The sequence below is a fragment of the Scheffersomyces xylosifermentans genome, assembly GCF_036884685.1.
Source record: "Scheffersomyces xylosifermentans strain CBS 12540 chromosome Unknown RJT20scaffold_5, whole genome shotgun sequence".
In the NCBI taxonomy this organism is placed as follows: Eukaryota; Fungi; Ascomycota; class Pichiomycetes; order Serinales; family Debaryomycetaceae; genus Scheffersomyces; species Scheffersomyces xylosifermentans.
Window position 1 is genome coordinate 834380 of NW_027042943.1, and position 25245 is coordinate 859624.

General features: G+C 40.5%; 8 protein-coding genes across 8 annotated transcripts; 4 read left to right on the forward strand and 4 right to left on the reverse strand. All coding sequences in view use genetic code 12, as the record gives it.

Annotated features, from left to right (window-relative positions):
* Positions 1-2224: 2224 nt before the first annotated feature.
* Positions 2225-5937, reverse strand: SWE1 (tyrosine protein kinase; the record flags this gene model as incomplete). Its single annotated transcript, XM_064915898.1, has 3 exons — positions 2225-2710; positions 2801-5695; positions 5798-5937. The coding sequence occupies 3 exons, from the start codon at positions 5935-5937 to the stop codon at positions 2422-2424; spliced, it is 3324 nt and encodes a 1107-aa protein (XP_064773709.1). The 3' UTR covers positions 2225-2421.
* Positions 5938-9809: 3872 nt separating this feature from the next.
* Positions 9810-11369, forward strand: SFU1 (Sfu1p; the record flags this gene model as incomplete). The annotated part of the gene is made up of 1 exon (XM_064918417.1): positions 9810-11369. One exon carries the CDS (start codon positions 9810-9812, stop codon positions 11367-11369), a length of 1560 nt encoding a protein of 519 aa, XP_064773710.1.
* Positions 11370-11951: 582 nt separating this feature from the next.
* On the forward strand, positions 11952-12869 carry YMC2 (Ymc2p; the record flags this gene model as incomplete). The annotated part of the gene is made up of 1 exon (XM_064918418.1): positions 11952-12869. One exon carries the CDS (start codon positions 11952-11954, stop codon positions 12867-12869), a length of 918 nt encoding a protein of 305 aa, XP_064773711.1.
* Positions 12870-13827: 958 nt separating this feature from the next.
* On the forward strand, positions 13828-15175 carry RJT20DRAFT_128925 (uncharacterized protein). Its single transcript, XM_064917383.1, has one exon. The coding sequence runs from the start codon at positions 14140-14142 to the stop codon at positions 14833-14835; it is 696 nt and encodes a 231-aa protein (XP_064773712.1). The 5' UTR covers positions 13828-14139; the 3' UTR covers positions 14836-15175.
* A 490-nt stretch (positions 15176-15665) lies between these two features.
* COX5 (cytochrome c oxidase subunit Va) lies at positions 15666-16118 on the reverse strand (the record flags this gene model as incomplete). The annotated part of the gene is made up of 1 exon (XM_064921634.1): positions 15666-16118. One exon carries the CDS (start codon positions 16116-16118, stop codon positions 15666-15668), a length of 453 nt encoding a protein of 150 aa, XP_064773713.1.
* Positions 16119-18085: 1967 nt separating this feature from the next.
* On the forward strand, positions 18086-20354 carry RJT20DRAFT_48642 (uncharacterized protein). The gene has a single exon (XM_064920346.1). The coding sequence runs from the start codon at positions 18461-18463 to the stop codon at positions 20261-20263; it is 1803 nt and encodes a 600-aa protein (XP_064773714.1). The 5' UTR covers positions 18086-18460; the 3' UTR covers positions 20264-20354.
* Positions 20355-21715, reverse strand: RJT20DRAFT_48641 (uncharacterized protein). The gene has a single exon (XM_064920345.1). It carries the CDS (start codon positions 21539-21541, stop codon positions 20447-20449), a length of 1095 nt encoding a protein of 364 aa, XP_064773715.1. The 5' UTR covers positions 21542-21715; the 3' UTR covers positions 20355-20446.
* A 99-nt stretch (positions 21716-21814) lies between these two features.
* Positions 21815-25055, reverse strand: GCA2 (Gca2p). The gene has a single exon (XM_064920347.1). The coding sequence runs from the start codon at positions 24745-24747 to the stop codon at positions 21826-21828; it is 2922 nt and encodes a 973-aa protein (XP_064773716.1). The 5' UTR covers positions 24748-25055; the 3' UTR covers positions 21815-21825.
* Positions 25056-25245: the final 190 nt, after the last annotated feature.

Here is a 25245-nt window from a genome sequence, read left to right on the forward strand (position 1 = left end):
GGTAGAACGGCAACGACAACAAGAAGGACAATGACGACCAACGATGGCGTGACAAGCACTCGTATGAGGTGACGATTAAACAAGAAACAGACACGACGAAAGCGACGACGAGATCAGATTCCGACACCAACGAGGTGAAGATTGGGCAGTTAAGCTCTTAGTGGGACTAATATATATCGACGGACGACCAACTGTAGACGTTTCTAGCGAAATCTAAATATAGTCGAAGGTCCCACTGGGGATTAGAAGGTAGATGATGGCAAACGTTTCAGTCCCAAATGAGGTTACAGGACGGTGTCATGTACAAATGCCAGAGGGAATGGAGGAAGGAATACAGGGAGCCAGCAACGAGGTTGGGGATGTTGGAGAGCGGAATGAAGCAGTGAAGTGATGGGAACAAGGGCTCGCTTGGGACAAAGAGCCGAAACCGTTGTAGGGTAGAAGGGATGTAACAGTGGTTGAGCTAAAGGTATAATGCGGGAACAGACACCGAGCTTCAATGGGTACCGATAATCAGGGGAACAAAGCAACAACGACAACGGTTGTGATGGGAAAAAGGGAAAGGGAAAAAGAAAAAAAAGTACAAGAACAACCACAAGAAGTAGAAGTAGACGAAGAAGTACAAAAAGGACACAGAGAACAATAATCGTCTTCAAGTTAAAGCTACTACTACTAATAAAATAATATTTAATAGTAATATTAAAATTAAAATTAAATATTAAATATTAAATAGTAATAGTATTATAATGAACCACTAAAAGAAGACAAGTCCCGAGTCTGACAGTAGTACGTATCGTGTAGTGAAACAAACCTTAGCCAATATATTGAATATGAATAAAATAATAAATACTAATAATAATATTTCACAGTATTAATAATATATATAACCTGGTTTCAAAATGAGCCAGAACTATTGTCATATATACACTCATCTGGTTCCAACCCCCGGTTATGTGTAGTGTTGAAGCAGCCGTTAACTATGCTAACCTTACCAACTGTGCCATTACTAGCCCATTTAAAAATTTAAAAATATGTTCCTGGGCCAAAAATACACGTCCAGACGCCGCCAAAATTGATCAACCTGTTTCTAATTATTATAGGCACTATGTTTCAGGTAATCGTTTTTTCGCAAGATTAGCTACAGAATTGCGGTTTTGTGCAAAGTATCAATCGGCAACAGGCACCAACTTCGAAACATACAGCAAGTGGCCAGTGGCAGTTAGAGATCAGATACCGTTTGGTGGGCTAGGCCCATCGCAGCTTCGGGTTCGGACTCGCACCACAAGATCCCCAGCAGACAGTGGTTGTGAGACCGTCGAGGAGTGGCTTTTTTTTTAAAAACTTTTGGGCTTAAAGTACCAGACAATATCGAACAATAGAGCCGCCCAGTGTTCAGGCACCCTGACACAATGGCCATGATTGAACTTTGGTTGGGAGGGCTGTTTGCCACTGTGAGGGGACAATGTCTGCATTCTTACACTATGCGTCGCTACAACCCGCTATGAATCTGCCGTATTGTGCCTGTAGCACTTACAATGTTCGGCCATAGCGAACCATCTCCATGTTTGATAATTTTTTTTCCGTACCGTTGATGGCCGCCAGATGGAAGGGTATTTTTTTCTTTCTTAATGGCTTCACCAGCATGTGGAACCCTGGTTGGGAGTCGCTCATCCCGTAGGTCATGAACCAGAATTGCTCATGTAACTGGAGGGCTAATCCATATTTTTGATGCCAATGATTTATTATTACTGTTACCTCTGCTCCACCTCCTCTCACAACGCCAGTTGTTTCGATATTACACACACGTCACATAATATTGTCCTTTCAGGTACGCGAGAAGAAAATATCATAAGGAGACCGCTTAAAAATATCTCCAACCTGCACCCAGCCCCGAGCTGGCGTTGTCGCACAAGGGAATTCTCGGCTGCACGACTGTTGCAAGACGTGGACCTCGGACGTGGAATCCGTATTTAGTAAATACGATGCTCGCGACGGGAGTGAACAGTAGCTGGTATTACGAGCAGCAGGGTGCGATCCCGTGGGGCAGTTAGCGTTAGTCTTGTGTTGTATGGCAATGCGGCTTGATGGCCCGACTCCTGCTTGTAGGTCCTGCTTCTGTTTCAGGTACCGCACCGGATCCGTGGCAGAACCAGCTGTGAAACAGATTGATCCAGAAGCATCTACGAATGTGACAGTGTAACAGTAGGTTTCACAGTATTCAAGATCAAGATTAAAAAATAAATGCCATGCTTGGGAACATATCCGCCCATTGCTTTGTGTTGTATTCGTAGTAGTAGTATTACAGACATTATTTAGTATACATGGGATTCTAGTTTACTTCTAAATTTGGCTCTCCAAATCACAACTGGACGCCATATGTGATGTTCCGAATGCCCACTGAGTGAGTGATTTGCGTCTTGTCTATTCATCGTCGTCTGGATTAGGTCCGAACTCGCCTTCAAAAATCGTAGCACCTGCTTTTCTACTGTTCTCTATGGTAACACATTCATCCATCTCTAAGAGCATGGTAGCATTCGGACGATCAAACGGATTTGGACGAAGCATTTTGTTAACTACTTTATCCAAGTTCATCAGATCTCCGCTCACTAAGAAGTCAGGTGCCCACAGGGGAATTAAATCTCTAATATTCTGAAGAGTGGAATTTGCACGAGCAACTGTGTTGGTGTTCGAGGAAGCGGGATTCGCTGTACTTGGATTAAGTAAAGCAGTTCCTTTATTAGTACCCGATCCTGTTGGTGGGTATTGGAAATTGCTTGTGGAGCTATTCATGTTCAAAGACGGGTTGGATGAAAAATTGATATTGGTATTGTATGACGTGGTTGACGAGAAGTTTTGGTGCTGCAAAAAAATGCTAATATTATCACTGGACAACTTACCAGCATCACTTAAGTCTCCGCTTCTCAATTTTCTCCAGGGGGTTCCATTGTCTGGTAAAATGATATTAGCAGCGATCTCCAAAATAATCAACCCCACACTGAATATATCCGCGAAAGGAGTATATATCTTGTCGTTGATCAATTCTGGTGCAATGTAGTTTCTATCACCTTCCAAATCGAAATCCTTCTCTAGAATAGGCAATTTGGTGGCTAAACCGAAATCACCAATTTTTAAATAACCCTCAAACGTAACAAATATGTTAGCAGGTTTTAAATCAAGATGCAAGTAGTTCTTCAGGTGAATGAATTTTAAACCATTAAGTATCTCCACTAAGATCTTCCAGATCCTGAATTCGTCTATCTTGTAATTCTTGTTTTCCTCCAAGAAGTCGAAAAGCGTTCCGTTATCGCAGTATTCGGTCATTATGTAGTAGTAGTTGTTGAAATCCCATGCTTCAATGAAGTACACAAGATATTCCTTCCCTTCTTCCTGCTCCTGTAAATTCAATGATTCGTTGTCCTTAACGGATGTTAAAACTCTCAAGGCCTCGATCTCTCTCAATATAGCTTTTCTCTCCATAGTTCCAATCACAGGTCTCTTGGATCTTTTGATTGCAAACTTTTGGTCTTGGAACAAGCATTCATATGCAATAGAAAACTCACCACTGCCAATGTATTTTATGTTTTTCATTCCAAATTTGTCAACTAGGTGGTCATCTATCCTAGAAGGCTTGATGACATCTTGCAGCTGGTTGAAAGTGGTTAAAGTGTCATCGTCGTTCATGATAACTTGCATCATATTGGACTCTGTACTGTTCTTTTCCATCGGTTTATTGGCCTTGCTGAAAAAGGACAAGTTTGTGGGAGTTGATGGCTCTTGATATAACTTCTTTGGCGGTAGCTTATTTTTTGCAGTCAATGAAGAACTGTGGATAGAGTGGAGAGGACTGAAATCTATTGGAGTCGAATGGGACTTCTTAACCAGCTTGGTTGGTGTTTCAGGAATTCCTAGTTCTATATCAGATCCCAAGTCAATATCTAAGTCTACTGTATGAAAAGCAGGTAGCTTCGATGTATGACCTGAGGGAATACGGAAGAAACTTGTCTGTGTGTCATCTGCGCCAGAAATGTAGGATGAATTGTTTCTACCTATTTCAATAGAAACTTCCAGGCTCTCTTCATTTTCATCGTTCTGAAGGGGTATATGAGCTGAAATGACATTTGAAAGCCCGCTACTTGCTGAGCTTGCTCCTTTGTTAGTATTGATAAGCATAAGTGGATTTTTCTTTATAGGCGTATCTGGTGGAAGCTTTCTGGTTTCATTGCTAACGCAATTTTTCTTCAACAACCCTGATGACACAAATGCTGTTTGTAATGGCTTGACAAAGCGGTAAGAGTTTTTATTCTCCTTGTCATCAAATTCGGGCATCTGCGGCGGAGGAGGTAACGAGTGTGGATGGAAAGATGGGACTGGTTTTTTAATTTCATTGGTGTCGTGATAAATTAGAATTGAGTTATTGGAAGAGTTCGAAGATTTTCTATTCTTTGATGGACTGTCCAAGTCCATATCATCGAGATTATAGAAGTCCATGGGAGGGAGTGGTGATGAAGATGGAGCTTTTCCCTTGCTGTAAGGCGATTTGCTATAGTTTAATGTCGTCTTTCGTAATTTCGTAGAATTGGTACCTAAAGATGCGTCTGGTTTCATGGTATCGAAAATGCTAGTGGCTTGATGTCCAACAGTTTTCTTCTCTGGTGTAGATCTGTTTGGAGATAAAATAGCATCTTTGTTAGCATTCTTAAACATTTTGAATCCTTTAAGGCCAAGTTTTGAAGGCGAATAAAGATTAGACTGCTCTAAATTACTATTGGCACTACTTTTATGGCGAAGGATTCTATCAGGTGACAAACGATTATACTGATATAACTTCGTAGATGATCCAACTCTGTTTGAAGTGGGGGAAGGCGATTGACTAACTAATTTATGAGGTCGTTTGAATTTGTTGGTGTTGTTGAGATGCAATGAAGTCCTATTTGAGATGGGGCTGAGATTAGTGGGGGTGAGATCTCTGCTGGATGTGACTTTCAGCAGCTGTTGTACACCACCAATGATGGAGGAATCAATTTCGTTTAGGTCACTGATATAATCTATGTCCTCAGTTGCCTTGTTGCTCAAAGATTTGAGATTAGAGTCTATGGATAAATTCAAAAACTTGGACGATCTCCTTATCGAAGATTGCTGAGAAGGTCTAAATTTCTCTGATTCTTCTCCTTCGGATGAAAACAAATCTTCCAGATTGCTAGATCGATGACTGTGATGGTGCAGAGGAGCGTGGTGCTGTCTGTGTATGTTGCTTTGTGAGTTGGATGTCGAATGGGACTTCTCATGTACCTTTTTGGGATTTATGATGCTTAGGGTTGAGCTTCCGAATTGCGAGAATGCTTCTTCTTCGTCCTCATCTTCATCCTCATCTTCTTCGTAGTCGTAATCGTCTTCCTCTTCGTCTATAAATATATCTCTATTTTCATTATCGTCGTCTGTCATGTTATTAGAGTCATTGAGGTCGCCCTCGAGATGCGTGTCTATTTTGTCTCCATAGAAGTCTTGTTTTACGTTGAATGGTGGAGATTTGTTTATCTTCTTCTTTAGGGAAGAAGTATTAGCAATGTCATCTTTGATATCATCCAAGATCAAGCTATTGAATGACCGTGAGAAGTGATTATTCGTGAAGTAGTCCAATTGATTGTTGTTTATATATATTGAGGACTTGGATGAATTTTCCGATGAAGAGGGAGCTCTTCTCGATTGACTCTTCTGTAGTGTGGACATTGAATTGTTAGGAGGATGCTGTGGCGTTGATAAGTTCTTGTTGCCAGTATTAGTGCTATTTGCGTCCAACTCGTAGGATGTGTGGATTGTCGACGATGACGACGACACTGTAGATGATGGAGTTGTTACTGATGTTGCAGCAGTCCTTGCTGAGTTACTTGTTGATGGATTTGTTGCACCCGCTGACAACGGCGGGCGGTGGTAGCTCATTGCTGAATTCTGGTGTGTGGGTATGGATCCGAGACGCTTCTGGAGCTACTGGAAGTGCTTAAAACCACCGAAAATACGGTGTTTGTCAATGGTATCACGTCCTTTCAGACGTGTATGTCTGTCTTTGTTGTGATTCGCTTATAAATGACTACAGAAAACCGTACTCCGAAGCAGGCGATGGTTCAGACAACACTCGAAGGATGCGGCCGAGATGGGGGTATTTTCGAGCTGAAATGGTTCGGAATCCACTAACTTCTCGCTCCTGGAGTATGCCTACCTAAAATGACGAATTGTTCACTAAAAGTTTGTCTTCTACCATCAGCAGTAGATATTCATCTAACTTGGTTTCTTCATCATGGAAATCGCTGATGTTAGCGAATTCTTGTTTTTCTAAGGCCAAGCGCGCTCCTGCATGGCTTTCGGGCAATGTAAATATAAACATTGGGAAATGTAAATAGCGATTTGGCAGCAAAAAAGCGCGAAGGGGGTGTTAGATCATGTGACTCGTAATTTGGCAGTTAATTATGTACATTTGGGGAGAGAGATATTTATGATATGGCTGGGGCTGGGGCTGGTGCCACGCAGTAACGCAGCGAGACAGTAGAAAAAAAGGAAGACGCGGTTTTGTTGGTTGATGGGGTGAAGGGTTGATGTGGTATGGTTATAGTACTATAGAGTAGATATATTTGGAGATACGTGTACAAATCTAAGAAATGGCCTTGCCAGGTATGGCTAATAGAAAACTAATGCTCTTAGCAACAAGACCGGAAAACCCTGCAACTCCAGTCATACGTAGGTGCACAAGCAAGTCTAGTTGTGAGTAGCGAAATAAGGCTCGCTGCAGCTGTCGCGTCGAAATGCGATGTTTTCGACAAAACTAACAATGGAGGATTAGGAACAAAGAGAGCAGGTGATACTAAAAACTACAATTTATAGTTGTGCAGGGCAGCTTCTGTAGGAAGTGTCGAAGTGCACCGAGTTAATAGTCCATTATGATGAAACCTGAAAAACGGAATAGTGCTATGTTAAGAGGGAGGGGGGGGAGGGGGTGTTATCTTCGTCGGCTCGAGAGAGAACAGATGAGTTTGTTGGTATGATACGGTAAACGTCACACCCATACAATCCATACCGTGTAATTGCAACTTTTTGCCTTGTGTTACAAGGAGATTACGGGGCGTGCCGGAATTTTAGGCTTTCATTGAAGGCATTCAGTCAACAAGCGAGAGTGTAAATATAGAAGTGGCACATTTTTTAAGTTGGAAGATAGGGGTTAAGAGATGCCGCAAAACTTCCTGCTATTGTTGGAATTAATATATACAACAAAATTCAATTTTGTAAATACTATTAATGTACAAGCAAGGCATTAGTGTTAGCGAAGCATTCGCCGATTCTGAAATTAGCTTACGAGCATGGTACCTAGATCCAAGTACCTCGTTTCATCGATACTTGCAACATGATTCTAATGCTGCCCCTCTTCCCAAGACTTTCCTACTTCAGCAAAAGCGTCCAGGCTCGAAACCATATATTACATTCCAATCTTGCTGTTCACTGCTTTAACAACAGGCACGACCAATTAAATATCTGCATTAGTTTTTCAGGAGTGGAAATGATTTTGCCCGACCCCTCTCCTAGTGAACTTCCATACTGAATTAACTATTTTACTTTGCCTCTTTGTTTACAGCTTCAAAGGCATTATTGTTCACTGCGTTCTGCATAAACCTGAAGTTGACGAGCAGCATCTATGTCAACAAATTTTGCGTTCAAACTTTAAATCGATACTCTTCACGTTATCATGAGCATTTGATTGGCTGTAGCTGTATTGACATTATCAAGAATGTAATGTTTAGGGTAAGTATATAGAGAAAGAACCTTGTTTACCGTTTTGAATAGTCCGTGTGGTCCCCATGCTCTATTTTTTTGCAATTATTTCGCGTTTTGTGTAATATCTAAAATTGGTAGCACCAGATCGAATTATCAAACGATTTTTTGACCCGCTAACAGGGATTCCCATTTACTGCAAAAAGATGTCACCATGGGGCAATATAACGTTATGTGGAGAATTCCAAGACATTTTCACCCAAGAAGTTTCTTCTATAGACGTATGCCCAAACAGATCTTCTCGTAGTAACGGTCTATCCTACATTTGAAAGAGGCTTAATTGACAGCAACTACTTGACTGTAAAGAACTGCTCTTCGTGCACACGATTGATTGAATTGATTAATGCGACAAGGAACTCACAAAACCAATATTTTTGAATACTATCGAAACCCTGCGTTGAAGGAACTACTATTTTCAATCAATTTCTTTAACCTGGCAACCTCTAGCAGAGATGGGGTAACTGTACAAAAATACAAAGAGAGCAGAATATAGACTTCTGGGAAGGCTTTATCGCATTTCTGCTGCCTGCTCATCTTGAAATGGGTCATTAAAGTTAAACTTTTCTTTCACTACATTGTTACTCCATTTTGTTGCTAGTGGAATTTTTTTGACACGGCGTGACCCAATCCAGAAGTTGCACCCAGAGTCGATTGCTGTTCATAGCACCATTTATCCTATCAGTTTCAGCATCTTCTGTGCCTCACGTTGCCTCAACCACAATTATATATAAGTCGGCTCGTAGTACCTGCAGGATCTCATTCCATGCCTTTTGCCAGACCGATGATTATTAATTCTTGCGTTCTCATTGGCTACTCCGGGGATTAGTAATTCGCATTATTGGTTGAACATTGGATGCAGAACGCCAGCATGACAGTCAAACACCTGATAATGCCGATTATCTAGTTTCATCAGTCGTAACTCGTGCCTATTTCAGCGATGCCTTCTCGACGCCAAACAATTCACCGTACGCCAATTATCTGTTTCTGATTTACATGATCGTTGAAAACAAAGAAATAGCATCATAATTGTAGAACCTAATAGTGGCGAATAATTTCCCCAGCCTTCCATCTCTCTTTGTAGTGACCGTATCCAAATACCTGAAAAATTTCGATATAAGCCTTCTGGTTCGGAATTCGAGATTTGCCTCATTTCGATTTTTGGCACAATATTATATACATTAAATAGCTTATTATATATACGTACGTATGCATCTGTGGAAATTGCTGCCTACTTATATATATATATTGAAGGATTGTAAGCCGTGCCACTTGTTTTTACACTTTCACAACGTTATTATATCACATTTCTTCATATAGTCTGACTTTTTATTTGCACAGCTGTCTTTCTGGTGTACATAGTAAAATCACCTGTCATTTCTTAGCATTTGCCAGTCCCATATACCTGTCTGTTGAGTTATCGACACCTGGAAATTTCCGATTGAGGTTCTTTTTTCACCACCATCACTTTCTGTTCTTTCACTAACAACAACAGCCCTTCTCATCTGAGGCCAACTTCTAAAAGAACATCATCAACTTTCCGCACACTTATAGTTGTTCGTACCTCACGCATCGCATAGTTTTCAAAACTCTGGTTTTCACGAATAGGTGCTTCTTTCAACGACCTGTTTATATCCAGCATCACGAATAATAGCATAATAATACCACAGTTCCCACCAGAACTCTTCCTATTTTTCACCACTAAGGATTCGCTTGAGACATCATCTTAACTTTGCTTGCCATCGTAACTCTCTTTTGCACTGGTCATCATCAAATTAATTACTGAATAAAGTCTCTGGGCCAATATTTTAGTTGCAGCACTGATTGACTCTTATACAACAGTATTACGACATTCGCCATCTCCAAACGTATTTACATCGCTAAACCAAGAAGAACCTACTATACCTGCACTTCTACATGTATTATTTTATATAACAACCACCAGTCATCGCTTCTTCATATTTATTTAGAACAACGATATTTGCTCACATACAAACATGTCATCAATATCACCGACAAATACGGCCCAGACTGAGTCTTTGGCTTCTATTAAAGCCATAGTAAAGACAGAGGAGTCCCAACTGGACAGCTTGTCCCACCCAAGCTCAACCTCACCTAAAATAGCATCTCCCAGTTCTCCACAACAGCCATCCGATGGGCAGCAGTGCTCGAACTGTGGAACAACCAAGACTCCACTTTGGAGAAGAGCTCCTGATGGAACTCTAATCTGTAACGCCTGTGGACTTTATTTGAGATCCAACAACACACACCGTCCCGTAAATCTCAAACGGCCACCTAATACTATACTTGTCACCAAAACTGACGAGGGCTCTTGTAAAGGTGATGGAAGGTGTAATGGAACAGGAGGTTCCGCAGCCTGTAAAGGTTGCCCAGCATATAACAATCGTGTAGTAGTCGCCAAAAGAGAAAAACCGGTGGACTCGACTCCTCCAAAAGAGACTGCTACCGTGGTTTCCCCCATTATTTCTCCACCGCCAGCAAATGTAGAAAAACGGGCTACTGACGACGAAGAAGACTCGTTGGCAATCGCATGCTTCAACTGTGGTACCACCATCACCCCCTTATGGAGAAGGGATGATGCTGGTAATACCATTTGTAATGCATGTGGTTTATACTACAAACTACACGGCTCGCATAGACCTATCAGAATGAAGAGAAATACTATCAAAAGACGTAAAAGAAATATGCCATCTTCTGCTGGTATTAAGCAACGAGATGTGTCCGCATCTGCGTCCGATTCTAATACTGATGAAGGCAGTTTCACCACCAGCAATAGGCATGGAGAACTGCCAGACGATCACCACCTGAATCTTAGCCCTCTGTATCATAGTCACGGCAATAGTGCTAACACTACTAAAACTATCCGGTCACCCTCTCTTCAGACGGAATCACCTTTGTCATTATCAAGCAACGGCACTAGGTTGCCCCCAATCCCATATAACAATGCATCTTTGCCTCTCCTGAGAGCAACACCTCCACTACCACATCAAACATCATATTATCCTCCTTACACACCTGGCGGAAGGATTCCCAACGGTCCAGGTCCAGTACCTGGGCCACCTCCTCCTCCACAGTACGGCTTCAATGCTCCACTATCACACGGACCACCACACTGTGGATATTATAAACCATACGACGGTCCTGGCTCAGAGATCAAATTACCGCTGATAAATATTGGCAACAATGGAAATACCAATTCCAGTACATCATTAGCTCCAATCATTAAAAAAGAGATTTCTACGCCTGTGCCGATTTCAGCAATTAGAATTCCTCCAGTTTCTTCTATTGTGGGATCTTCCTCCGTGCCACCTCAATTACAACAGTCCTGGGCTATATCGTCTGAGGCAAAAAAGAGATCCTCTTCGTCCACTCCAATTGCTATTGATTTTACTGCCACTTTCAAGTCGGCATCAACAAATTCTACTCCTTCGATTTCCGCTCTTAACAATAAGAACGATAGCGAAGGAGATGTAGATCCCAAGAAGGATAAGCACCGTACGCAAGCATTATCAATTGGTGGGTTATTGAATGGGTAGAGTATTTAAAATGAGTTATGAAAATTTCTATGTGGAATATTGGTTATAACTTTATCAATATAATTTTAAGAAAGATACGATAAATTGTAGAGAATACATCCCTAGAGATTTTTATAGCATTTTGCAGCAATTGCAGAGGCCATGATTCTCCAAGAGCAGTAGGGACAATTCATCCCTTCGCTAATTGCAAGAAAAAGCAAGCATTTGGTGAAAAATTAGATTTGATTAACTACGAATTTTAACTGCAACTACGAATTGTTTAGCAGCAGTTCTAACTGATCCAACATCATGAATAAGGATTAGGTACTCTCAATTACATGGTAGCTCGTCAATTGTCTCTATACATCTTTAATTCTCTGCGCACGTGATTTTGTGCAATTTGGAGCCAAATCGGTTAATCGCAAATATCTTGTAGTGTGATAGCAAAGGAGCTTGCAAATTGTGAATAAAAAGATGGGCACTGGGAGTAATTGGAGGAACAGGAGAGTTTCGTAGTCTTGAGATATAAACTTTTGTTTCTGGTGAGAAGAATTGAGCAGTAATTAATTATTTAGCGTAACTTCCCATATAGAAATTTTAGCGATGTCAGACAGTTCAGAGTTAATAGACCTTACCCCAGGACATGTTACAGTGGATAACTCAATAACGAGAAAAGCCAAGGATATAGCCGCGGGGTTCATTGGAGGTGCAACACAGGTGTTGATCGGTCAACCAGCAGATCTCGTGAAAATCAGATTACAGACCTCTAGCCAATCTTCGTCTCTCTCCATTATCAAGCAAGTTATCAAGAATGAGGGTTTGCTTGCGTTTTATAAGGGCACATTGGCCCCACTTTTTGGGGTTGGAGTTTGTGTGTCATTGCAGTTCTATGGCTTCCATGAGGCCAAAAGACAAATTGTGGGATATTATAATCAGAAGGACCTTAACCTTTGGCCCCAGACCTATATAGCCGGTGCCGTAGCTGGTATTGTGAACACACCAGTTGCTGGCCCCATCGAGCAATTGCGTATTTTAAGTCAGTCAAACACTTCTGCAACTAAAAATTCACTTATAGAAACCGTGAAAAAGATATATGCGACTGAGGGTGTAGTAAATGGTATATATCGTGGATTTAGCATCACGTTATTGAGAGAAATACAGGCATACGGTGTATGGTTTCTTACCTATGAATATTTGATATCTCAGATCATTGACTTACAACACTATAAGTCGAGAAATGATATCAGCACTCCAGAATTATTGGTTAGTGGTGCACTTGCTGGTAATGCATTGTGGTTGTCTTCGTACCCTATTGATGTGATAAAATCGAATATCCAAAGTGATAAATTTGGAGCAGAAAGTAAATTCAATGGAAAAATCGGCCTTGCCGTCAACCATATCTTCAAGACACATGGATTCCGGGGGTTCTGGAGAGGTATTGTTCCATGTTTGTTGAGAGCGGTTCCATGTAGCGCAGGAACTTTTGCCAGTGTAGAATTGGCATTGAGACTAATGGGATAGATATAGACTAAGTAGTATAGACTAAGTAAGTAATAGAAGATATTCAGTGACCTGGAGGACTAATGTAGGCTATCTTGATGTGAAAATGATGAAGATTTGTTCGCAGCCAAAATGTTTGTGAGGGAAGAAGAGAGAGTACAATTGTGGGGGTTTTGGGGGTTTTGGGGGTTATGTTAAGCATAAGGAGCATAAGTCATCGTACATCGAAGGCAGTTACTGACTTTTTGGCGGCACTCTGTCGTTTCCATCTACATGTTGTCATGTACTATCATTTAGTGAACTTCTTCCTAATAATGATAATCCTCTTCACTGAATAGATCCCAAGGATAACCTCTCGCCTGTATCTATTTGATCTCTTAAGTACAGCTTTGGTTTCTTTCCTTGTTCCTTCACACAGAGCTCTGTGCTTCCAATGCATATTAAACACTATAATATCTTTATAATATCATGGTAGTGTATATCTCCCAGTATAGTATAGTATAGCATAGCATTTCATAGTATAGCATTTCATAGTATAGCATTTCATAGTAACAAATTAATCCGTACACTTGGGATAATAGCTTTCTACCATTCGAAATTCTGTTTCCTTCTCTTGTAAATTTCACATTCAAATACCATTATATCCACAGGTGCTCTCCAATTCCACGGGATCTCCAATTCCACGGGATCTCCAATTCCACAGGCTCTCCATCTCTACAAGCGCCTTAGCTCATATACCTCATAGACCTCATAGACCTCATAGACCTCAGATACCTCAGATACCTCATATAACTCACTCAACCCTCACTCTCACTCTCACTCTCATAATGCAACCCCCCGCGCTGACATCAGCCATGACAAACTCTCCTCCCTAACCCCACAGCCAATGAAACACCGCGATTTTCTTCTTACCCTCACTTCTCGTTAAGTGAAGGAAAAATTCTCAGCCATACAAATTTCGATTATTCAATACATCAATTGTTGTAAACACTATAGTGACCATAGACAGTGACTATCATCTTATCCTTGGAAAAGTCCGATTCTTCTTGGAGATACACTAATCAGCCTGTAGATACAGTTCCCGAAACGATTTGGAATTGGCCGAAGCTAAGTATTCGCATCGTATCACTGCTTTATCTATCCTTCATTAGCCGCTAGCATCAATCAGTGCTGGCAAACGACATTGATTGTACAAAGCTTCAGGAAACCGTCCAAATCACGAAGTTAACCTAAATCATCGTCATATTCATTTCATAGGCAATTGCCATTCATATCACATACTACCAGCACCATGTTGAGACAAATCATAACAGCCTCTGTGCCTAAACAGTCGCTCTCCATTGGAGCTTCTACCCGTTTGTTGTCCACTGGCTCCAGACTCATGAAGCCTGCTGCTACCGCAGACGTTCCACAATATTTGACCACCGGTGGTTCAACTCAGTCCGTCTGGCCAAAGGGTTTCAGATTGGCCAAGCCAAAAACATGGGAAGAAGGCAGCGAGAGTGCCTTGAGTAAGGCTACCAAGTTCTTCTTCTTGAGTGAAATCGCCAGAGGTATGTACATTTGTATGGAGATGTACTTCAGAGCACCATATACCATCTACTACCCATTTGAAAAGGGTCCAATTTCACCAAGATTTAGAGGTGAGCATGCATTAAGAAGATACCCAAGTGGTGAAGAAAGGTGTATTGCCTGTAAATTGTGTGAAGCCATCTGCCCAGCTCAAGCCATCACCATCGAAGCCGAGGAGAGAATTGACGGTTCTAGAAGAACCTACAAGTACGATATTGATATGACCAAGTGTATTTACTGTGGTTACTGTCAGGAGTCTTGTCCAGTTGATGCCATTGTTGAGTCTCCAAACGTAGAATACACTACTGCCACCAGAGAAGAGTTATTATACAACAAGGAGAAATTATTGGAGAACGGTGACAAGTGGGAACAAGAATTACAATACTGTATTGACGCAGATGCCCCATACCGTTAAGGTTGAGGTTGTACATTATTCCACACATTTGTAATATCGCATTTAGTTCATAACTCCAAAAGCATGCATCGACGTTCACATTAGAATCGCTGATTACAGTTCTATTCTTCTATATTGTTCTTTAGTTTTTTTAGCCTAAAAAACTATAAATAGTTCATAATTTATTGCCATAGAGAAAATGAGTTGTAGATTTTATGTACATCAGTTCTGAAAAATCCTACGGATTCGGCTGGTCTACTGGGACAAGCTTAAGAAACGATCTAATTACAGCCCATTTAACAGTGATATTCATGTTATAGTTTCAAGTTATACTTTCGTGTTATACTTTACAATGAAGATGACACATGGATATAAGTTGCTTATATTTTAGTTCATAAATGTTCTTATAAATGTAAACTAATGAAGAATTAGAATTAATCAAGGGAAACTGGAGTTGTGGTGGAATTTATCCCATCGGATGCAACACCATGTAATAAATGTAAACGGTTAAGATAAAAATAGGGAACAACAGATTATCGCAAATTTCATATATATTCATACTAATAGAATTGTTGAATTAAAGGGATAAGAAACACATGAAACAGTCTCTAGAAGACCATCTTCTACATATCTCCTAATGCAAATGACAATGCTCTTCAATCAGCAATCATAGTGAGAATAATTTCGTTTGACTTGTCTGTTTCATGTTATGCATCCTTTTCTTGGATAAAAAGGCAGTAGTATAATTATTCTTTAAACGTAATGAGTTATGAATAAGTTTTTAAAATGACAATCGTTATAATAAATTATAATGAGGAATGGTAAGATGAATAGTGAATTTGTAAGCTCGCTTACTGGATTTGAGAGTAACCAGTGAATGGGTTGGCGTTCTTTGACTTCAAGTATTCATCGGAAGCCTCTTGCCATTGTCTGTCTAAGGTGTGTGGGCTTGGTGCACCGAGTTGTCTGGTTCCCCAAAACAAAACAATAGAAAGGACGATACCAGCGGTGACACTGTAGACGACAAAGGCCTTGTCACCTGGTCCGTGCAATGGCTTTCTTGGACCCCATTCACCGAAGGAGATGTAGTAAGCAGCCTTCTTCTCGGCTGGAGTCAACTCTTGCCATGGCAACTCCATTCTGGACTTTAATTCATCTATTAAAGTGGTTTGGTCCTCCTTTGGCAAGGTGGTCCATCTGGACTCCAACTTAGCAACGTAAGCGTTGGACAAGGCCCTTGGGGCGGCCTTGCTCACAGTCGATTGGTGACGAACGGCTAATCTTGCAACGGATTGACGAAACATACTATATGACATGTTAGTATACGATTCTAGACTCCTTCAATGGGGTAAGTCTACGTCTTGTCTTCTTCAATGCCTGAAAATTTTGGAACCTCGAATCTTCCAGTAGTGTATCTAGCGTGCTTTAGTCCCTTAGTTAAAATTTGATTGGACAGGAAAAGTGGTACACGGACGACCTGGTGTGTGGTACGATAGTAAATTACGATGATTATGGCGGTTACAGCGATATGAATGGTGATTGGGTATTGCTTACCTTCGACTGGACGGGGATGAGTATGTGTAATGTAATAAACTCGAAAGGTAATGGAGCATTTTGCTGGGAATTGATGTTTGCGTAGCGCTTATTGGCGATTCTTCGGGTCTCGTTCCGTATATATAGGCGTGATCAATGGGAGAGTAAACCTGGTCGATTCTACTCCCCTATCGACGTAATTTGCTCTTCGGCGGTTACTTTATTGCATGTGTAATGTGCCATTGGCGTTCTGTGCCCCTTTGGCGCAACTGGTGTATCGATTTCGGGTAAGGCTATTTGCTCATCTGGTTCACTCACTCGATCAATACACAGTGGACAATTCTCCACTAGCGGCTCTTGGCTAGCCAGGACAATGGACATACGACTTCCCATTCGATGCTGTGATACTCGGGTTCTATACATACCTGTTCTTATGATAAACTAAACTGATGTATTGGAAATTCAGAAATACTACCAGAAAGACTCCAGGTGTTGTAAATGAATATTTATATATTTCGCTGGAGCTTTTTTTCTAATTGGAATCCTCTGCCTGATTATTGGATTATCAGAAAAACGAAGAATGAGATGGTCGTGTGGAGTGGCCAAGACTGCGAATATATAGTGAGCAAAGCCTAGAAGACATCAGGCCATTCTGCAACTGGTGGGAGGAGGAGAGAGCCACCCAAATTGGGGCCATTCTGATTTGCTTAGGATGGGGATTGAATTATGGGTCAATTTGTGGAGAAAGACTGGGTGATTTTAGGGACTGGGCTGCGAAAATAGAGCAATGTTGGTTGTGATAGTAGAGATGAGGTGTTGGTTTGGCAGGCTTCAGTTGGTACAAGGACACGACCCTTTGGTTTAAGGGGATTGTGTTAAGCTTCTTGGGACGACTATTACGGAAGCGAGGTTTGGATATTTTGGATACGTGTATACTAGTTTAAGATGAAAAATGCAGGGAGCGATGGAGATTGCAAAATAATTGTAGTCCTTTGGGATCAACGGTATATATTTAAATAGGGGATAGGGATGGGGGTTAGCTATGTTGTTGGTTGTCGCATCGAAGTGGGAAGTTAAGCAGTTTTACTCTATTTGAGATTTAAGAAATCGTAAAAATCTACGAACTATGTTTACGACATAAAATGCTACAATTATTGTAGTGAGAGTTCTTGCAAAAAGTACTTCAAATGGCTGTTTCCGTCTACAGAAAATACGTCTACTGTGTTATAGTAATTGAGGGGACAAATATTTTGGAACAGGGCTACATGTGAGAGTGCATTCAGCATCACTAGATATGTGTTATCTGGCCTTTGAGGGAACTCCAGTGGCTTAGACCCAAGCGTAAGTGGAGGAGTTCTGGCCATGGAAATGATTTTGATTGGCAAATTCTTATTTTGGCTTACGACAGTCCGTGCACGTTACACTACCGTGTTGAATAACTGTTACATGAATTGTCTGAGATCAATGGTTAAAGTTTAGATTCATTGCTTTAGAACTCAAATTTCTGGATACCATTTTTTCAAACTTTGATATCTTTCATCACAAATACCCAGTTTGAAAGAGCCTGTTATATTAGAGCTTCCTAATAGTATTACCTTCCATAAATTGCATCTCTTAATTAACAGCATCTCTTACCAGGAATCAAATGCTCATGTCTCGCATGGTCCAGATCGTATTTATAGCCCATTCCTGCACAATGCGAACACACAAAGTAGTTCTAGAAAATATGAGGAGCCATTGTGTCTAATAATATTTCAGCCAAGCCCTGACAAGAAAAGCTGCTAATTGCTGCAAATTCAGAATTACTTAATAGATGAAGAATATGGCCATAGACAAGGCAGGATGTTATGACTACATAAAAAGAATCTTTCCATGTAAGTTTTACATTAGACAGTCTTGCGGTATATACATTGGAGAATAGTCTTTATCTCTACCATAGTTATCACGTGTTATTATTTCATTACCCCTTGCAAACGGCACCTGACTCATTGGAATTGGCTTCCTCCAAAATCCTTAAAAAAAAACACTCCAACACTCCAACTCTAGTATACTTCGTTCTTTCTATTTCTTCAAGTTTGTACGTTTGACAGAAAGTCGAATACGATATATCGTCATGGGTCTTAACAAGAAGTATAGTAGAGTGCTCCTGGCAGTTGGACTAGCCGTAGTGGGATTCCTAGCCTACATTGTATTCATTCGTAAAAGCGATATTATGCTATGGATAAATCTTGAGAAGGATTTGCCTTACTTCCCAACAAGTGAAAGATACCTAAAGGGTTTGAATTTCAAGAATGTACCAATGAAAATGTACAGTGACCTTAAGAACCAACTTCCAGACGGTTTTGACCTGAAAGATAATAAGTTGTGTAAGAAATTAACCTTTTCTAATTCAACTTTCGAGTACTCCATTTCAGAAGTACCCAGCTTTGATATTGAAAGACTCAAGAAAGCATTGGAGAGTAATCAGCAATACTCTCAATTAGTGAATGATGCCAATGAGAACTTCAAGTCAAAAAAGTCTTTTGCTCGTCAATGGTCGACCTTGGGGTTTACTTCAATATGGATGCCGCTGCACGGGTTCCATTACGCTGTTAGAACCTTATGCTATTCACCAATTGACAGGGGGTGCTATGCTACTTTCCTATTCCACCAAGCATTTGATAGAGATTGGAATGAAGTTGAAGACTTTAGCATATCTCCCCATCCCGATGGGAGTGCAAATGTTGCAGACAAGGTTGATATTCCGGACACGCAGGTACCCAATGTTGATGAAACAAAGAATGGCGAAAAGAGGAATTACGAGATTCGCAGTGAGATTAGCACTACTGGCCCTGATGAACCCATCCGCGTACCCCTTAACCCCCGTTTTTTGTCAATCCCATTCGACTACGAATTAGAGTCTGAAAGATTTCAAAGCTATGGCCCAAGCGATGTTGTTTTACTCTCCCGTTGGAATGTGTTAGGCTTCGATGAGCCGATAATCCTGTTTGGACTTAGGGAGATGCTGCGTGGGTTTCAGCCATCTACAGAAAGACAGTTGTATCTTCCTTTTACAAATGAATTGAAAGAATTACGGGATAGCTCAGGATGGGCAAAATGGGAAAATTTGCCATTCATGAGCCATAGTACTAACAAAGAAGGTTCTGAAGTAAGTAAATTGAAATTCATTCATTCGCATATGCCTTTGACGATTATTACATGTGACATAGACAGTGGTCTTTGTGATCATGTGCAAACGGGAAATGGAGAATTAAGGGACAGAGTTGAACAATTTGTGGAGCTACCTCTTCCGTCATCAATACCCCAACATATTAAAGACAAGTTCAATGTGCCGCCGAATCGTCTGATATATTTAGGATTACATAGTCACTACTTTGAATCTTGTTACTGCTATGAAAGAAGGCCGCAAGAAATATATCTTCTTATAGAAGACAGTCTTACTGCATCAGAGTATCAGTATTCTATTGTTGATATTTCCAAATTTGTTATATTTACACCACATGCGGACGAAGAATCTATAGATAAGTGTGAGAGAGGATTCAGAGGTCTACATTTGTCTTTAGCTTTCTGGGATCTCCATTCCATTCAAAGCGGTACTACCAAGTATTATCCTGAGACATTTGACAGAATTCCAGATGACAAAATTATTCAAAAAGCTGTAAATGAAGTGACAAACAAGCATGGGCATTCACACAAAGAAATAAAAGAAGACGGACTTGTCCTCAACGATGTCATGGGAATATTCGTTTACGATAAACTGCTCTCTTTAGTTCACTTTACTGGGTTGATGGATTTTATTTTAAATTTGGGACAATTAGATGCGAAACAAATTGACAAGAATAGGAGCAAACGTCTTAATTTTGTTGAAACCTGTTTGGATGAAGAGAGGACGGAATTTTGCCTGGGTAGACTTTAAGACTTCGAAGGCCTTCTGTTCTGGAATGATCTTGCTTTGTTAGAATCCTTCGTTTGCTATTGTTGAAGTATTATTATATGAATTTTTAATTTTTAGCCTAATTCTCGATCAAAATAATATCATCTGGATGACAATAACTGTTCGAGAAACCACTATGGCATTTATGTTCATTTATAATTCTATTTATGATTTATAAACTATACCAATAATAGACCTTTTCAACAGAGCATCGTTTACCTCCTCAACATTTACAATAAAGTTTCCGGACTTAACCTTATTAAAGTAATTTAGGAACTCAACAACTGAACCTCCTACTCCAAAGTAAATATTTTTGGCAGCTATTAGCGCATGGCCCTCGTTAGCCTTTGATTTAGAAAGTATGCTTATAATTGATCCAGCAACAACTGGCAAAGTCTCTAAAGAGTATATCGTTTCCGAAGTAATGATAAAATCAACGTTTAGTGGTTCAATTAAGTCGTTGAATTGAGTTCCCCAAGACCCAGAAATAAAAACTAAGTTGATGTTATATTCTTTGAGGTCAATTAGGAATTCTTCTAATAGTCTATCTGTCAACAATAACTCATCATTTTGTTGAGCTGGGATATCTTCATTTGTAGTTATGTTGTGTAACTTTTCAGGATCTACAGTTGAGGCCCAGTGAATAATTATATTTGGTAAGCTCACCAATCTCAAGACGTCGTAGTTGTAATCGGATAAGATGAAGGTGGATGGTCTCTTGTTTTTGCTCTGGAACTTTTCCATTATGAGATAACTGGTGGGTAATGAAGTACCACATCCAAAATCTAAGAACGACGAGTAGTTTGTCAATATAGAATCAGATTTGGGCTTGAGCAAGTTGCTCAATTTGTCGACTGTATCATATGAACACTCCCAGCTCTTGAAACCTCCCTCGTACACTCTTTTTTCCAAATCATTGTTATTGGTATTTATCAATATTTCATTGACTTTAGCATTTTCTTCGTCATCTTCTGTCATGACTTGATGTTTCACATCGAATAATTCTCTTCTGTATATTACATTTTTTCCAATTGGAGTAGTATAATTATCAAATGTTAACCTGACATTCCTCAATGTCAGCAATAAAGATTCAATAGTGTGAATCTTAGGCAAATGGGCCTCTTCAATTCTTTCTGAAAATGCAATTAATGATTGTGATACGCCCTCAGCATTGCACATTTGGCCAGAGCTGCCTACATTGGACTCCTCAATCTCATCATCACTCAAGTCTTCTTTAGTAAACCCGAATGAAAACGACATTGTTCAGCTACGTACTATCTTCTATACCACTATAGATCTCCATCGTTGGTGATGACTTCTCTTCATCTCAAATATTTTTTTTGTCGCAGCTATTTGACGCACATCCTTTTTGCGATAATTGTATTACTGCAAAATTTTGGCCCACCTCAGAGGTATATGGTATTTGTACGAGTTGTTAGATATTATGAAAAACAATACTTTTATTAAAAGCAAACAAATATCGAAAATACAAGTAAAAACGGGATATAGAAGAAATATATAGAAGGTATCCTAACTTTTGCGAATTACCAAGAAATGGTGAATTGGTTGGCGAAGGCACCTGATGGGGTTTTCGTCTCTAAGTTAGTAACAAAGATAGTAGAGTTCTCGTAAGAGAATTTAACCTTGGAACCATCAAATTGAACTTGCTTTGGCTTGTGCTCAACACCCAAAATGGTAACATTAGCCAAAGGTTGAGAAGCATTGTAGTCACCAAATGGCGATGCGATCAACTCATTCTTGGAGGCGACAAAGTTAACATACAAGGACTCCTCGATCTCCAAAGATTCACCATCGTCAAGGTACAACTTACCCTCGGCCTTACCCTCATTGTCCAAAGCAACGATCAAACCGAATGGGTTCTGTCTTGATTCAGCAACGGTGTAGCCTGGTTCTTGAAGTGGCAAGATGTTACCACCTCTAATGTGTAATGGAATGTGACCAATTGGAGCAGCTAAAGTTTCATTTTTTCCATCAGTGAAGTTCTGTTTCTCATGAGTGTACCAGTCGTAGTAGACTTCAGTAACATTGGCTCCGGGGAATGTACCATTGACCTTCTTGACGCCAGGCTGCAAAACAGGAGTGACTAATAATGCATCACCAACGAAGAATTGGTTGTCTACTCCTTTGTACTGCTTCTCGTAAGGGAATTGCCAAGCGAATGATCTCAAGATTGGTAATCCGGTAACATGAGATTCATGCAACAATGTATAGTAGTATGGCAACAATAAGTATCTAATTGCCATTGAGGTTCTAGTAGCATCTGCAACAGAAGACCAAACATATGGCTCTTGAGAGATGGCTCCTAAGACATTGTGGTTTCTGTAGAATGGGAAGAAGGATCCTAACTGCATCCACCTGGAACATAATTCCGCATCCGAGTTACCGTTGAAACCACAGACATCAACACCGAAGAATGGAATACCTGAGAGACCCATGCTGAAAGCTTGAGGAATCGAAAAGTACATCATGTCATAATCAGCATTGTTGTCTCCACCCCAGTGTCCCATGTAAGCACCAGCTCCTGCAAATGTAGAACGTGCAATAATAAAAGGTCTCTTGTTTGGGAATATTTCTAACAAAGCTTCGTGGATGGCTTTCTCTTGCAAGAAACCATAAAGGTTGTGAATATCGTATTCAAGGGTACCATCTTGATGGGTAGCATTAGGAGAAACAGCATGTGTTGCTAGATCGTGTTCACCTTGAGCGTGGTTAATGGCATATGGTGGGTAATTAATGTTTCCTTTTCCTGGAGCCAATGTATTCATTGAATCAATTGACAGGGATGAGGAGGAAGTTGGACTTGACTTGGAAGTAGATGCGGTAGCAGCAATAGAGCTGGAAATGGACTTCCATTCAGTGGAGTTGGATACGTTGAATCCTGTTGGGTATTGGGTGACTTCACCTCCCACTAAAAATGGAGGTTGAGCAGGGTTTTCGAAGTATCTTCCGGAACCACAGGATCCAACACAGAAAGAACTAACTTCATTCATATCAGACCAAATACCATCAAATGGAATTCTGTCATGCCAATCTTTGAACATCTGGTTCCAATAGTCTTGTGTGTTATTAGCTAAGAAATCAGGGAAGGCGGTGAAACCTGGCCACACAGCACCAATGTACAATGATCCATCTGGGTTCTTGAGGAAGACATCAGATTCATTACCAGCATGAAATGGTTCGTAATCATTGTCGGTAGCATTGTTTGGGTTTGGAACATAGATAGCAGCATCAAAAATTGGAACATAGTGTTGACTGTTGTTGTGAAGTTCATCCAAAAAATCCTGGTACTTGTCAGTAGGATATCTGTGAGGGTCATTTGTGAAATCCTTGTAGGAGTCCATATAATCAATGTCAGACCAAATGGTTTCTAATGGAATATTAAATTTCTTGAAATTGTCCACAACATCAACCAAGTCCTCGATTTCACGGTATCCCCATCTACATTGATGATATCCAAGAGCCCAGTATGGCTGGAATGCTGGCAATCCTATTTCCTTGACATACTGTCGAATAACATCCTTAGGATCAGGGCCGCTGAAGAAGTACAAATCAATGACACCGGAAAGGGCTCTCCATGTCAAAGACTCTTCTCCAATAACAACCTCTTGAATGGCGGAAGTTCTCCAGTATACACCATGGGTTGTGTTCGAATTATATCTCTGGTCGTAGTAGACTGGGTGAACTCCGTAAATATTGCCGTCAATTGGGTCACCAACATCATTGGCATATAAAGTCTTGACAGTTCCAGGTTCATTCAATGATCCGTGAATAGACTCACCTAAACCTGTAATAGCGTGGCCCTTTGGCAAACTGGTATTGAATTGAATGAATTGGTTAGAGAAAACTAATGGGTTGCCTGCGGTGGAAAACAAAACTTCACCAGTAGAACTTCTGATTACTTCAAAAGAGAAGTCCTTTTCGCTGTACTCAAATACTAAGTCGGAGTCATCGAAGTTGAAAGATTCTGTGTCTCCTTCAACCTTAGGCTTGATGACTAATTTCTCAGGCAAAATAAAGACGTCAGTCAAATTTGTAGGTTCAATGTGAATATTCAAACGGGTATCAGATTGATAAGTTACTGTCAAGTTCAAGTGTTCGAAATCGTACCCATAAATATTAGTAGCCTCTTTCAATTCCAAGATACCAGTCAACCCTCTTGGAATTGTCGTCACATTTACCAAACTGTAACCCTTAGCAGCAACATTAGCATCAACTGCGGATTCATTATAAATGTTTGGAACTTGAGCAACTCCAAGAGTAAGCTCATTAGGAACCGTATAAGCCGAGTCGCTCTGCGACGAGCTGCCAGAAGCGGAATCGGATGCAACAGATGAGGAGGCAGAGGAGGCAGAAGATGAAGCAGCTGATGAGGCTGGTGCACCGACTACCAAACTTGCCAAGCCAACACCGATAACCGAGTTTCTTATTAAATTCAGAAATATCATTATGATCTGGTGTCACTGGTTCAGCAAAGCAACCTTCCATTTAACCATGGAATTGTAGCCAGTATTTATACCTCTCCTCTCAATAGTTTGCTCGGAGAATCCACATTTTCCGAACCACTACACTTGCGGGGATCACCCCATCTCCATCAGATCTTGTATGCGGGTCTCTCCCTTCATCTTGTTGATGGCAACAGTTGAGTCGCCTCGGACAATTGTTGCAGCTAACTTGAAATACGGAACAATCACTCAAAATAATTCTACACAAAACCTTAAAAAGTGCCTCGAGTGCTTCAAGTAGTCAGGACGGCACGAGTGTGGTAATAGGAAACCCCGAAAAAATTATGCATTACAATTTAAAGTACTTCTATTCCAATATGGATGCTGAAGCTGAGCCCTTACCACTTCCAAGAATTGGTGAGGAAAGCCTCTTAAATAGTGCTTAGCGTCGCATGAAGTCTGGGGCAAAAAATCTGTGCGAACTGATCAGCTTTGTTAGCT